At 46.2% G+C, this 12,333-nt stretch overlaps 1 protein-coding gene across 2 annotated transcripts in view; it reads left to right on the top strand.

The window, feature by feature from the left end:
- Nucleotides 1-12,333, top strand: part of TRIP12 (thyroid hormone receptor interactor 12) — a 3,849,287-nt gene that overhangs the window by 659,771 nt on the left and 3,177,183 nt on the right. For both annotated transcript variants that reach the window (XM_044071052.1, XM_044071053.1), the window contains one exon: nucleotides 1,374-1,457. In XM_044071052.1, coding sequence (XP_043926987.1) covers nucleotides 1,374-1,457 — 84 coding nt within the window. The remainder of the gene's footprint in view (nucleotides 1-1,373; nucleotides 1,458-12,333) is intronic.

Below are 12,333 nucleotides of genomic sequence, written 5' to 3'. Positions count from 1 at the left end.
TTGGAGACTTTGGAATACACATACAGTTATCTAGCCTTAGCCAATCGCGTCTGCAGTAGTGAGGAAATCATTCTTTGTTGTGCAACTTATAAACAAAGGTATGGAGTCTAGGGCCAAGAAAGTCATTGTTCCACTGTATTCAGCATTCATCAAACCTTTCATTGAATACACTTGCTCCCCTTTGGTATGCACTTAACACGGCATATCCAGCAGTTGCACTCTCCAGAGAAGTTCCTCATTAAAAGAATACAGGACGTAAGTAACATGTCCTATACAGATTGCCTCAATGCCCCTGTGTATTACCCATTCTAAAGACTTAAACTTTGTCTGTGATATAAGTAGGACCTGCTGGAGAGAGAGGTATTCCAGAGACTACCCAATCTCTGGAGCAGGCTCTCCATCCATGTGAAGCAGAGTTCCTCCATAATCCAATTCAAGTGTAACTTGGACATTTGGGTGGGGAGCAGGAAATTCATCCCTGGTTTGGCATATATGTCTCTAATGGACATGGGCAGCTTGTAAATGGTTCATCTCCCAGACCCCTTCTTGTAAATGTTTCACATCCCAAGCCCCTGCTTACAGTTATCAAGGGTACCAGAACTTGTAAGAGATTAGGGATGCATGGCTAGGCTTAAAAAGGCCCTTGTGGTCATTAGCCTAGTAAACCTCTATGAATCTAAGATCATGTATCAATGTATCATTTGAGTTATGATCAGAGACCTGATCATAATTTTTTGTAGTACATTGATTTTTTGTTGTCCCCCCTATACTGCTAGATAGTGGGGGGGGGGGGGGGGGTAGGAGGTTAGGAGCCCAAAATGTTGCATACCTTTGAAAGCTGTAAAATGAATACTGCTGATACATAGCAGCAGCCAGAAGTGTTGTCCATCTGATGAGCAACTAGCTGTTAAAATTGTTCAGACATTTTCTGCCCCACTTTTTGCTGTTAACACACACAAAACGGTAGTACATCTTTTAAAGCTTTGAACACTGTCCCTTGCTGGCTGCTCTTAATGCTGTAACTTGAGGCTAGAGCTTAAAAGCACTGAAAGGTGCTTTAACAAAACTTTATAAAGCACCTTTCTAACATCAGAAAACTGCTTAACAAAATTTTGTGTTTTGTAATTTGGAGTGTAATTGCAGTGCTTAATGTTATGCGTAAAGGAATAATAACCTGCTAATTTGAAGTTTACTCAAAACTGAATTACTCTTCCTAATTGCCAAGTTCTTAATCCAAGACTACGGGATCACACTGTAAAATGATATGCAACCTTGCCGTTTCAAATCTGAGTTTAATAAAGTGTTAACTGTTGCGGACAGTGTTTTGCTTATGCATGTGCTTAAATAAAGTTTTCCTTGTGTTGCTGTCTCAGCTTCGAGTTCTGTTGCTGGAGCTGTTGGAATGACAACCTCTGGAGAAAGTGAGTCCGATGATTCTGAGATGGGCAGATTGCAAGGTAAGTATTTGAAGTAGTTGAAACTTCTAGATTATTGGAATCAGTTTCTGTACATTCCATTACTTAACTTGAGCTTACAACTCTTAATGAGGTGTATGACTGTGTCATTCCAAATGCACCTACCCCCACCTCAGTGCTAAACAGTAGCACCCATTATATATGTAAACAGCAGTGAGTAGATGGGTGCTTCCTGCACTTGCTGCCACTGTTGGTATTGTCTGTTATGGTGCAGTACTGCAGAGTGGTGCAGTAAGTGGCACTGTTGCCTCAGAGCAAGAGATTTTCTAGTTCATTTTTCAGCTGGAGTGCTTTCTGTATGGAGTCTGCATGTTCCTTCATCCTTGTGGGCTCTCTCCAGATGTTGTGGTTTTCTCCCGTTAAGTGAGCTGGCACTCTCCAAATTACCCATGCATGTGCATACAGTTTGTGCATGAGTGGTGCAGTGTATTGTGCAGTAGACCAGTTCTTTGCCCACAGAGGGTTTTTAGACCTTGTGCCCACTGGCTTCTTGGATAACTTCCTACAACTCTGTACAAGATGAAAAGTGAGTTTTTGGAACACAGACAACAGTACTGCAGCCTAGTTCTAAAAATACTTTAGTGCTGTTATATACATATATTTTTTGAGTATTTAATTTTTTTAGAGGTTATGTCATGTGTTTTCAGTGAAGTAGAGAAGAGTGTTGAAGATAAAAAAATGCTCAGTTATGTACCCACTTGAGGAGTACATTGTGGGAAAGGCAAATATGAATAAATATAAAGTGTAAAAAGCTCCAGTTGATGAAATGATTTTGTAGTAGGTTGAAAAATGCAGTAAATTTGCAACCACAATTGTGTATAGAGAAATCCCTAGATTTAGGCAGTCCAGTATTGCATTCAGATATTTTGTAGCAGATACAACTTGGAGCTTGATTCATCAACAAAGGTTCAAAATTATACCAGCACTTGTACAACAGGAACCTTTCCTCTGTCTGACTGCACAGACAGAATTTCTAAGAAGGTGCCTTGTGTACCTCCAGTTATCCAGTTTGTGTTGTGTGTGATGGGTGGAGGTTGATCAGGATTTGTTTGCTTTTTAAGGAGGCTTTGAGTTTGTGTTCTGTTTTCCCCTCTCAGTAAGTGCAACAGACTTTTTGCCGTGATCCGTCCTCCAAGGGAGTCACTGAGCGATACTCTAGTTCACAACTGGCCCACTGGTGGTCTCTATGCTTATCGCCCATTATAGGTTAATAGATGAGTACTAGGCTAATTGTTGTGAACCATTTTAAGCCGAGCCAATTAGCCCATGTGAGAATAAAACCCTGCACCTTGTGTGCGTAACGTAAACACTTTAACTATTCTACCAGCCTTGCACCCAGAAATGAAAGGCGGCCCTGACCATAGCCTGAGCAGCACAGCACTAAAATGCCTGCTTGAACTAGGCTTTGGACCCAGAATGTCCAGGCTACCACTCTGTTCACTCTAACCATCAAGCTACTGAAACTTTACCTCTGCTCCCCAAGTTTTTGTAGAAAGCCTACTAGGGAGTGGGAGGTTGGCATAATGGTTAAGGTGTTTACCTTACAGACACAAGGTGCATGGTGTGATTCTCATGGGGTAATTGGGTAGGCTTAAAGTGGCCCACAAAGGCAGTTAGCCTAGTACTAAAAGTATAAAGCTGTTAAACAAAAAAAAAATATGAAAGTTAGAGCTCAGTAATCCTCATTGCACTTTTTTGGCCTCGTCTAATCTGGTTTCCCTTTCTATGGCTTAATTTTCTGTATATTCCTGAATACTGCACTCTCCAGTCCAGATCTCCAGTCTCATCCTTCGGAAATGGTTCATCGGGCGTATCACTCCTCAAGTTGCCCACATGGTTTCTCCAGTTCCAGTGATTACTAGTCAGCCCACGCTTTCTTCTCCAGTCCAGCATATATCCTTTTGTTTTCTCAAAAAGCTTCCACTTGGAGGGTTTACGGAAGCTAATGAAAAAGATTTTCTACTTGTGTCCTACAGAGAGGTTTGCATCCCTTCTCTGAAAATGGACAACACAGATGCATCATTATGGTGAGTAGACAACTTTTGATCTGATGTCTGTTTTCATTAATTCCTCAGCTGTTGGGTTTGGATCTGACTCAGCTGCTGCTTCCAGATTGCAGGGTTCTTAAATTCTTGAGCTCCATCCTATACCCATAATGTCCCATCAACCTCAAATACCCCATATCTTGTTTGCCGCCAGTGTGAACAGATGTGGATTATGAGCTGTTGAGCATTGGGAGTTATTTAATCACTAGTTTTTCATTTAAGTGAGTTTAATCCGTTTTAGTTGCTTCTTGCACATTTATAGTTGTTTCACTATACCTCCCTTGTATGCTTTTTATTATTGCATCCTTTTCTTGTATTCCATGAGTACCAGATCTCTTTCGGGGTTCATGTTCTCTGAGGAACGAATACCATTTTCCCTCAACTGGCTACCATTCAATAAGTATTTAATTCGCTCATGAGGTTAATCTCATGCTGCGGAAGGGGTGTCACAGGTGGTGGGTTCAGGCATTTCCATTACGAGACTTGCATTGATGCAGTTATGTAATTTTGCGGAACCATTTTAAACTTATTTCTTTAATGCACCTTTTAATGGAATCTCACTTTTTGTCCCCAAGGTAAAAGACAACTCTGCAGGTGCAAACAAGAAGGAAAGACCCTTTCTGCTGTGGGCGGACATTTTTCTATTCCTCAAAGATCATTTTCTAGGAAACAATTAGGTGGTGTAAAGATGTGGTTCAAAAAATCCCATGGTCCCTTTCAGGAATCATAGGGAAGATAGTTCCACCAGGGGCAGTGGGGGAACTCAAATGGAAGATGCCATCCCCACGACAGAGGTGGTCTGCATAACCAGGGATCTAGAGAGTCTTGCTCCGATGGATCCTGTCAGTTCTTCTGAGTTGAGGCCCAACTGTCTGTCTCTTGAGGCAGTCGGGGGTTCATCTATCCCTGCACCAGAGAGCCTGGCTAGATATGACAAAAGATTTGTGTGTGCAGAGGATAATATCCAGAGGTTATATTATACCGTTTTCTCAATCCCTTTCAGCAATTCCAAAGAAGATCCCAGATGTTTTACCCAGTCAGAGGGAAGCAGGTTCTCTAGAGATAAAAAAGCTGCTAGAAAAATGAGTCATCCAGGAGGTCCCCCCCACACCATTGAGTATCTGGAACCTTTTCAGGATTCTTTTTAGTGCCAAAAAAGACAGGGGAATGAGACTAAATCAGTCTGTTCACTATACAAAGTTCTGGATGGTCACGGTTCAGTCCATTCTGCCATGTCTGCCCAAGGATGACTGGATGTGCTCAGTTCTTCAATATGCATACAATTACATCAAATGAACAGGCGCTCCAGAAGATGCATACGGCTCCGACTGGGAGCCAGCCATCATCAGTTCAGAGCACTGGCCTTTGGTCTTACCACAGCTCATAGAGTGTTCAAATGCATGGCAGTCATAGCAGCTCACCTGAGACCTCTGTATATCTATATGACTGACTCTTGACTGCTCCAACCTGGTATCAGCTGATTCAAGCAAGGGACTACTTATCCAGATGTGCTTCTATCTCGGAATATCAGTCATTTACAACAAATCTCAACTCCTATTGTCTCGGAGTTTGGAATTCATTGGTGCTCATCTGAGTACGGCCACCCAAATAGCTTCTCTTCCTCTGTGTAATAGATACCATTCAAGTCAGGTTAAAAAGATAATTCAAAATTCTTCCCATCTGACATGTCTGATATTTCAAGCCTTTGAATCCATGGCAGTGGCAATCACCCTTGTACTGCTTTCCAGGTTCCATTTGAGTATCCTTCAATGGACTTTTGCCACATAGTCTGTTATCCCAACACCCATTACCCATGCCAGTCAAAATTACTCAAGCGTGCAAGAATCACTTTCACTCCAGTCAGCTTTGCAAAGGCAGTCCTTTTATTGTCCCTTAACCCAAGGCCAAAGTGACCATGAATGCCTGTCAGCTCGGGTGAGAGGGGCTTTTCCTGGCAAGGACAGTGTCCTGGAGATAAAAGCTGTTCTGTAGCATTGCAGGCCTTTCAAGACTCATTCCCAGTTTGGGCTATTGCAATCCAGGCTGGCAATGTCAGCAGTCTTGTACATAAATGACCCGGTTGGGGGGGGGGGGATTGTGGCAGTCAGCAATCTCTTTCAGTTGCTTTCTTATAGCAGCCCACATCCCAGGGGAAATCCAGTGTGATCGCAGACATGTTAAGCAGGTCCATTGTGATGCTTCACAAGTGGTGTCTTAATATCGTGGTGGAGGGAATATTCCATCAATGGAGCCAACAGTGTTGCAGTGTATTTACCTCACTCCTCAACCACTAATGCAGCAGGTTCTTTGCCCTGACCCTCCCCCCCAGGGAGTCACCAAAAGATGCTCTACTTCGCGCTTGGCTTTCTGGTGTCTTTTACGCTTCTCCCCCTTTACCCCCCCTCCCATTCTTTCTACAGAAAACATCTTAATTGAAGATCATGGTTGTCCTCATTGCCCCTTACTGGACTCATCACCCCCTTACTGGGCACAGGTGGTCAGTAGACTCTCCTTTGATAATCACATTGCCACATGAGTCAGGAAATCCTAAGTGGCACACCTCATCACAAAAGGTTTCTCATGCAGAAAAAAAGAGGTCATTGTTCCCCTCTACTCATCACTCATTAGATCCATTATAGAGTACAACGCCCCTTTTGGTATGTACCTCACAAGACATCTACAACTGGAAAGCTCGCAGAAATACTTCACAAAGAGGATTAGTGGCCTCAAATACATGCCCTACACAGACCGTCTCAAAACACTCAAGCTTTACTCTGTCGCATATCACCTACTCAGAGGTGATCTCTGCCTAGCATACAAAGCTATGTCAAACACAGAGCTATTGGACATGCTCCACTTAAAGAAATCCCAATTCTTCTGAGCTTCGGCCCCAAAACCTGGACCGAAATACAAAAGGAGAGGGTGTATCCATTTTCATAAAGGATACCCACATCTCCAGGTTAGTGGCACAGCACGAGGCCTCGGAGACCATCCAAGTGCAACTAACAGTGGGCAAAGCTGCTTATCAGATCGTAGCCTGCTACAGATCACCTACCTTGTCTCAGGACCCTCACTCAGCATTCCTGAGAACACTGGAAAATATAAAGGTCCTACCAAACACCATGATATTAGGAGATTTCAACTACCCAAACATTGACTGGGAGAATTACTCAAGTACAAACTCCTTTGCCCAATGCTTCCTAGAGTTTATATACTCAAAACGCCCTGGAACAGCTGGTCACCACGCCCACTAGAGGTGGCAACATACTGGACCTGATCATCACCAACATGGGGGATCAGTGTTCCACACCAGAGGTAAACCCCTCGCTGGTAAGATCAGATCATAAAGTAATCACACTGGACATCCACATCCCGACCCCACCCCCAGTCAAGGAAACCACTGTGAAAAACTTTTCAAAAGCAAACTTCACACTTCTCAAGACCGAAGTGGAAAGTTTCAAAGCCCTTTTGCTACAGGATAATGCTATCAAATCCGCGGAATCCTTTACAAGTGCATTCTATGAGCATCTACAAGGATGCATGGATCGAGCCATCCCAAGTAAAACCAAGAATCACTCCTCCAAAAAGAGGAAACCAGTCTGGTGGTCCTTGGCCATAAATAAGCTATACAACAGAAGGAGGAAACTACATGATAGAGCAAAATTCCAAAAAGGAAAGGCATCACTGATAATTATTAGCAAGAAACTATGATCACTCATAAAATCATCAAAGACCAGTTTCTAAAGAAAAATTTCCAAGGAATCTAAAGATAACCACAAAGCCTTCTTTAGCTATATCAAACATTTAGGTGGCAACTCTCAGATATGCTTTGAGCTACTGCAAAATGGCAAAAAATACACTGAGCCAACTGACATTGCCAACATCCGGGTGGACAAGTTTAGTGCAAACTTCACCCCCCCCCCACCTCCAAAAGGGCCCGTGTCCATCCCAGAAGAATGCAGAGCCCCAGACATCACGGACATGCAGGTAAAAACAGTCCTCTCCAAAGCAAAGAACACAGCATCATTGGGACCGGATGGTGTCCCAGGCTGTGTCTTACACGAGCTCTAAAAGGAACTAAACCCTCACCTAAATTCACTGTTCAGACTCAGCCTTACCACAGGCTATGTACCCAGGGAATGGCATACAGCAGCAGTCATCCCGCTCCATAAGGGTGGTGCCACAACAGAACCTGGGAACTATCACCCTGTGGGCCTGGCCAGCCTGGTCTGCAGGGCTATGGAGCGAATTATCTTGGAGCTCATAGGCAGAGACATTGGGAACCTCCAGACACTGGACCCTACCCGGTTCGGTTTTGTTAGGGGCAGATCCTGCCTCCTGGGCCTTGTTAACTTCTTTGGGACAGCTACCAGGGCCATAGGTGAAGGGAAGGTAGTACACACGGCCTGCCTGGACCTCGCTGGGGCCTTTCGACACCGTTCCCCACTCTGGCGTCATGGATGGGCTTACCAGCTTGAACATTGACCCCTATTTCATGAGATGGGTGGCCAACTGGTTCACAGATAGAACACACATGGTCAGAGTTGCGGGTGCCATGTCCAACTCTAAACCAGTCACAAGTGGCACAGGTCTCGGTCCTGGGACCCCTCCTGTTCAGTATATACTTCTCTGAGGTACAGGCAAGCACAGGAGGACTATAGCTGACCAAGTTCGCAGATGACTGCAAACTGGGGGCCATAATCGACTCTCCGGCTGACACAGACATCATCCAGAAGGGTCTTACAGAGACCGATACCTGGTGTCAAAACCACGGCCTCAAGCTAAATGCCAAAAAATGCATAGTCATCCCCTTTGGAAAAAACAAAGTGCCCACGAATTACCACATAGGTGGTAATCCACTAGGTACGGAAAATGTAATTAGGGACCTGGGGACCCAGGTAAGATAGTAACCTCTCCTTTGATAATCACATTGCCAAAGTGGTTAGAAATTCCTTCTATGTAGCCCACCTAATCACAAAAGGGTTCACCTCTAGATCAAGAGAGATCATTGTACCCCTCTGCTCATCACTCATTAGGCCCATAATAGTGTACAATGCCCCATTTGGTATGTACCTTAATTGGCACATGCAACAGCTGGTAAGACCACAGAAGTACCTCACCAAGAGGATCATGGCCCTCAAAGAGATGCCCTATGCAGCTCGACTAAAGAAACTCAAGCTCTACTCAGTTGCTTACTGCCTGCTCAGAGATGATCTATGCCTGACGTATAAGGCCATGTCCAACCCAGATTTAATGGACATGCTCCATCTTAAGAAAAACAAATCTCTTAGAACCACACGCTCCAGTGAATTAAACCTCAGCAAAGCAATAAACAGGACATGCTGGAGGGATAGATTCCTGTCCCAGAGACTTCCCTCTCTCTGGAATAGAATCCCAGTTGATGTTAGGCAGAGCCCCTCGCTGACTCTCTTCAAGAGGAATCTTGACGAGTGGATGGGAAATTGTAAATTTACCCCTGGGATCACTTCAGTGGCCCTGCTAGACAGAGGCCCAGGAAACTAATTTTAAAAGGGAGGTGAAAGCCAACACGTTCTGGCTAGGCTTATAAATGCCCTTGGGCAGATAGCCTAGTACCTACCTATGAATCAGGTTTGTTTCCCTTCCTCTGGCCTCCTTTTTTACATCAACCATGGGTTCTGGATCCAACTCAAGACCTCCTGGCTCATCCAACAGGCATGAATCAGTCAGACTTGACCGGTCTGAAGCTGATTGCATGGTTTCTCCAGTTCCTTTGATTGCTAGACAGCCCAGGCTCTCCTCCCTCCATCCGTCACATTTTATTATCTTCCTATAAAGCTTCCAACAGAGAGATTTACAAAAGTAAATGGAAAAGATGTAATGTTAAGTTGTCAATCTCGCCTTCATTCTTGCTTGATGGGTTCGGAGCCGATCCCTCGGCTCCGACTCGGCACTTGCTTTAGCTCGAGAACTCCTTTTACCAGCTCGAGGCAGCCCCATATCCCATGATGCAAGGCAGTAAGTACCCAGATCTCGTTTGCCGCTTCGCTTGGGAGGTCTTCTCTTTACCAGCTCCTGGTAAGTAATTCACATTTGTGACTTTTAAGCCCCTTTTAGTTAAAAACTTTTTGTTTTTGATAGTTTAACTTTAAATTTAACTTTTTCTGACAGAAATCCCTGTCTCTTTTAATTTTTTTTAGTCAGTTAATTCCCATCCCCCCCCTGTTAGGGTGTGTGTGTTGGTATTTTTTACTAAGTACCTTTTTGGTATTAGTTTAATTTAATTGGACTGGTGTGTGTGTGTTTTGTTAGACACCATGTCTAAAGAGAGGGTTTCAGGTTTTAAGAAGTGTGACTCGTGCTGTCAGAAGATGTCTCTGACAGACGGTCACACTTCTTGCCTGTACTGTTTAGGCCCTCTTCACCTGCAGGACTCCTGTGCTATTTGTCACTCCTTCAGCCAGAGAGTCCTGCAGGAGAAGAAATAAGTTGATTCTCAGGGTCTTCTTAAGCCGGAGGGCTCTCCGGCTAAGTCGCCCCACAAAATCAACTAAATCTGCCAAGACCCAGGCTTCTGTTTCTAAGCCTGTGGCCTCGGCTCCGACTCGTATAGAGTCGAGATCGGCTCGGCTGGAGCCGATTCTGATCCACTAAGCTTTCGCTCCGATGGCTATCGGTGCCGAATCTACTGACCACTGTGGGGTCGGTTCCAACCGGCTCCGACACCCACGGTACGGGCATCGGTGTCGGCTCCGATCGGCTCCGACACCCATGTGGCACAGGCATCGGTGTCGGCCCGATCGGCTCCGACACCGTTACTGGTGGCTGTATCGGCTCGGCTGGAGCCGATACATCGACGCTCTGTCGGCTCCGAAGTCGGTGCCGACAGGATCTGTAGTATCGGCTCCGATGGCCCATTCCAGGAAGAGGTCGGGGTCTCCTTCCTTGGGGCCGGTACTTTCGGCTCCCGCCTCGCCTCTTCTATCGGAGCGGAGCCATCGGAGCCGATCTTCAAGGTCATCCAGGTTGTCAGATCATGACCTCGAGAGAGTGGTCAGTAGATTGCTCAAGTCACAGGTACTGGCCCAAATGCTACACAGTCCGTCTCAGCAGACGACTGTTGGTCCACACCCCGTTACAGTTCCTCCTTCAACTCTACCCCAGAGCTTGGAGTTGGAGTCTTCGGGTTTGGTTACTGCTACGGCTGGAGGACGGATACCCCCTTCTGTTCCTTCAGCCGTACTCTTATCTCCTCTTCCTTAGAGGGATTCGGTGGTCGGGCTTCCATGGTCTCCTCCGAGGGGGTGAGTGGCATCGGACCCTTGTCCGAGCCCGCTCTTCCCCTTGGAGCCTCGGCCTTGGTGAGCTCGGCTCCGACATCTGCCTCGGAGACTTCCTTTTCGGTGGCCCCTGGAGTTCCTAGCTCTTGGGAGCGGGCCTCTCGGATCTGCCTGGGAGGGAGCATTCGAGGTGATGAAGAGTGTACTGGCCACTAGTATCAGTCAGCAGTCTCTTCCCGTAGCTCCTCCCTCTATTGTACCTGTTGACATCTCTGCCACTACTCTTGCTACAGGACCCAGAGATCCTCCGCCTCAGGTTTCCCCATTGGGAATTTGCCCCTCTTCCGAGGATTCTCCTGATGTTTCGGGAGATCCTCCTAGGAAGAGGACTTGTAAGAGGAAGCATGTAGACTCCCCGAGTCTGTCACTGGATACTGACTTTGATGAGTCAGAGGGATCCCCTAGATCCCCTCTGAGGATGTCTCCTTCTCAGACATCCTAGAACTTCTGAAACAGAGGGGAAACTGGCCCACCAACAATCCCTCTGAGGATGAGTCAGTATACCTAGAGGCGTTTGGATCTCGGCCCTCCACCTCCTGGGTGTCTCCGCCTTTCGACCCCTTGATGCAGGTTATTGCTCGAAAGGCGTGGACAGCTCCTGACTCTGTAGAGCCAGTCCCTAGGAGGCCTTCTAAATTTATAACTGCCCCTAGTGACAAACTATTCCTTACCAAGGGTCCCAAAAAGGAACTTGCAGATCCTTCTGTGCCCGTCCATCCTCCTAATAAGGACTCTAGGACCATGGATAGGTACGGCAAGCGGATGTTTTCCTCAGCGACCTTTGCTATGCGTTCGCTGAATTATCTTTGTCACTTCACCAGACTCCAGAGAGATATCCTGAAGGAGCTGGGAGAGGTAGTTCAGGATCCTACAGCTGCAGGGGCCCAAGAAAAGATTGCTTCGCAGCTAGGAACCCTCAATTCCATTGCTAACTCCTCCATGCGGCTAATATCTTATGCTGCTGATGGAGCGAGTAGAGCCAAGAGGCACAGGTGTGGCTCTTAGACGCCAAGCCTGGATGCGGCTATGTGATTTCTCGCGGATCCCTTTAAGGCATCCTTCACAAATTCTCCCTTTGATGGGTCAGCTTTGTTTGGCCCTCAGGTGAAGGAAACCTTGACCAGGTGTGAGCAGGACGGCAAGACTCTTTCTGCTGTTGGAGTCCGTTTTTCCACCCCTTCTAGGCCTTATCCCAAAGGACAGAAGGGTGGGAAGATGTGGTTCCAGAATCCCAAGGAGTCACGCCGGATTCACGTGGTCAGTTTACCCCTAGAGGCAGAGGGGTAACAACAACAGACGCTCTAGAGGCAGAGGGGTCCAAGAACCAGGGCAACAGGAGTCTCTTCCTGAGCAGCCCTTTCAGCATCCCTGAGGTGTTGCCCGGCTGTCCCTCCTTGGAGGCAGTCGGGAAGACTATCACTGTACCCAGAAGCCTGGCATTCCCTCACTCAAGACAGATGGGTACAGTCGATCATATCCAAGGGTTACATAATT

The sequence above is a fragment of the Protopterus annectens genome, chromosome 5.part0 (genome assembly GCF_019279795.1).
Source record: "Protopterus annectens isolate FY-2018-M chromosome 5.part0, PAN1.0, whole genome shotgun sequence".
Classification (NCBI taxonomy): Eukaryota; Metazoa; Chordata; order Ceratodontiformes; family Protopteridae; genus Protopterus; species Protopterus annectens.
The sequence above is the reverse complement of the archived record's forward strand: the minus strand, read 5'-3'. Positions and strand labels throughout refer to the sequence as shown.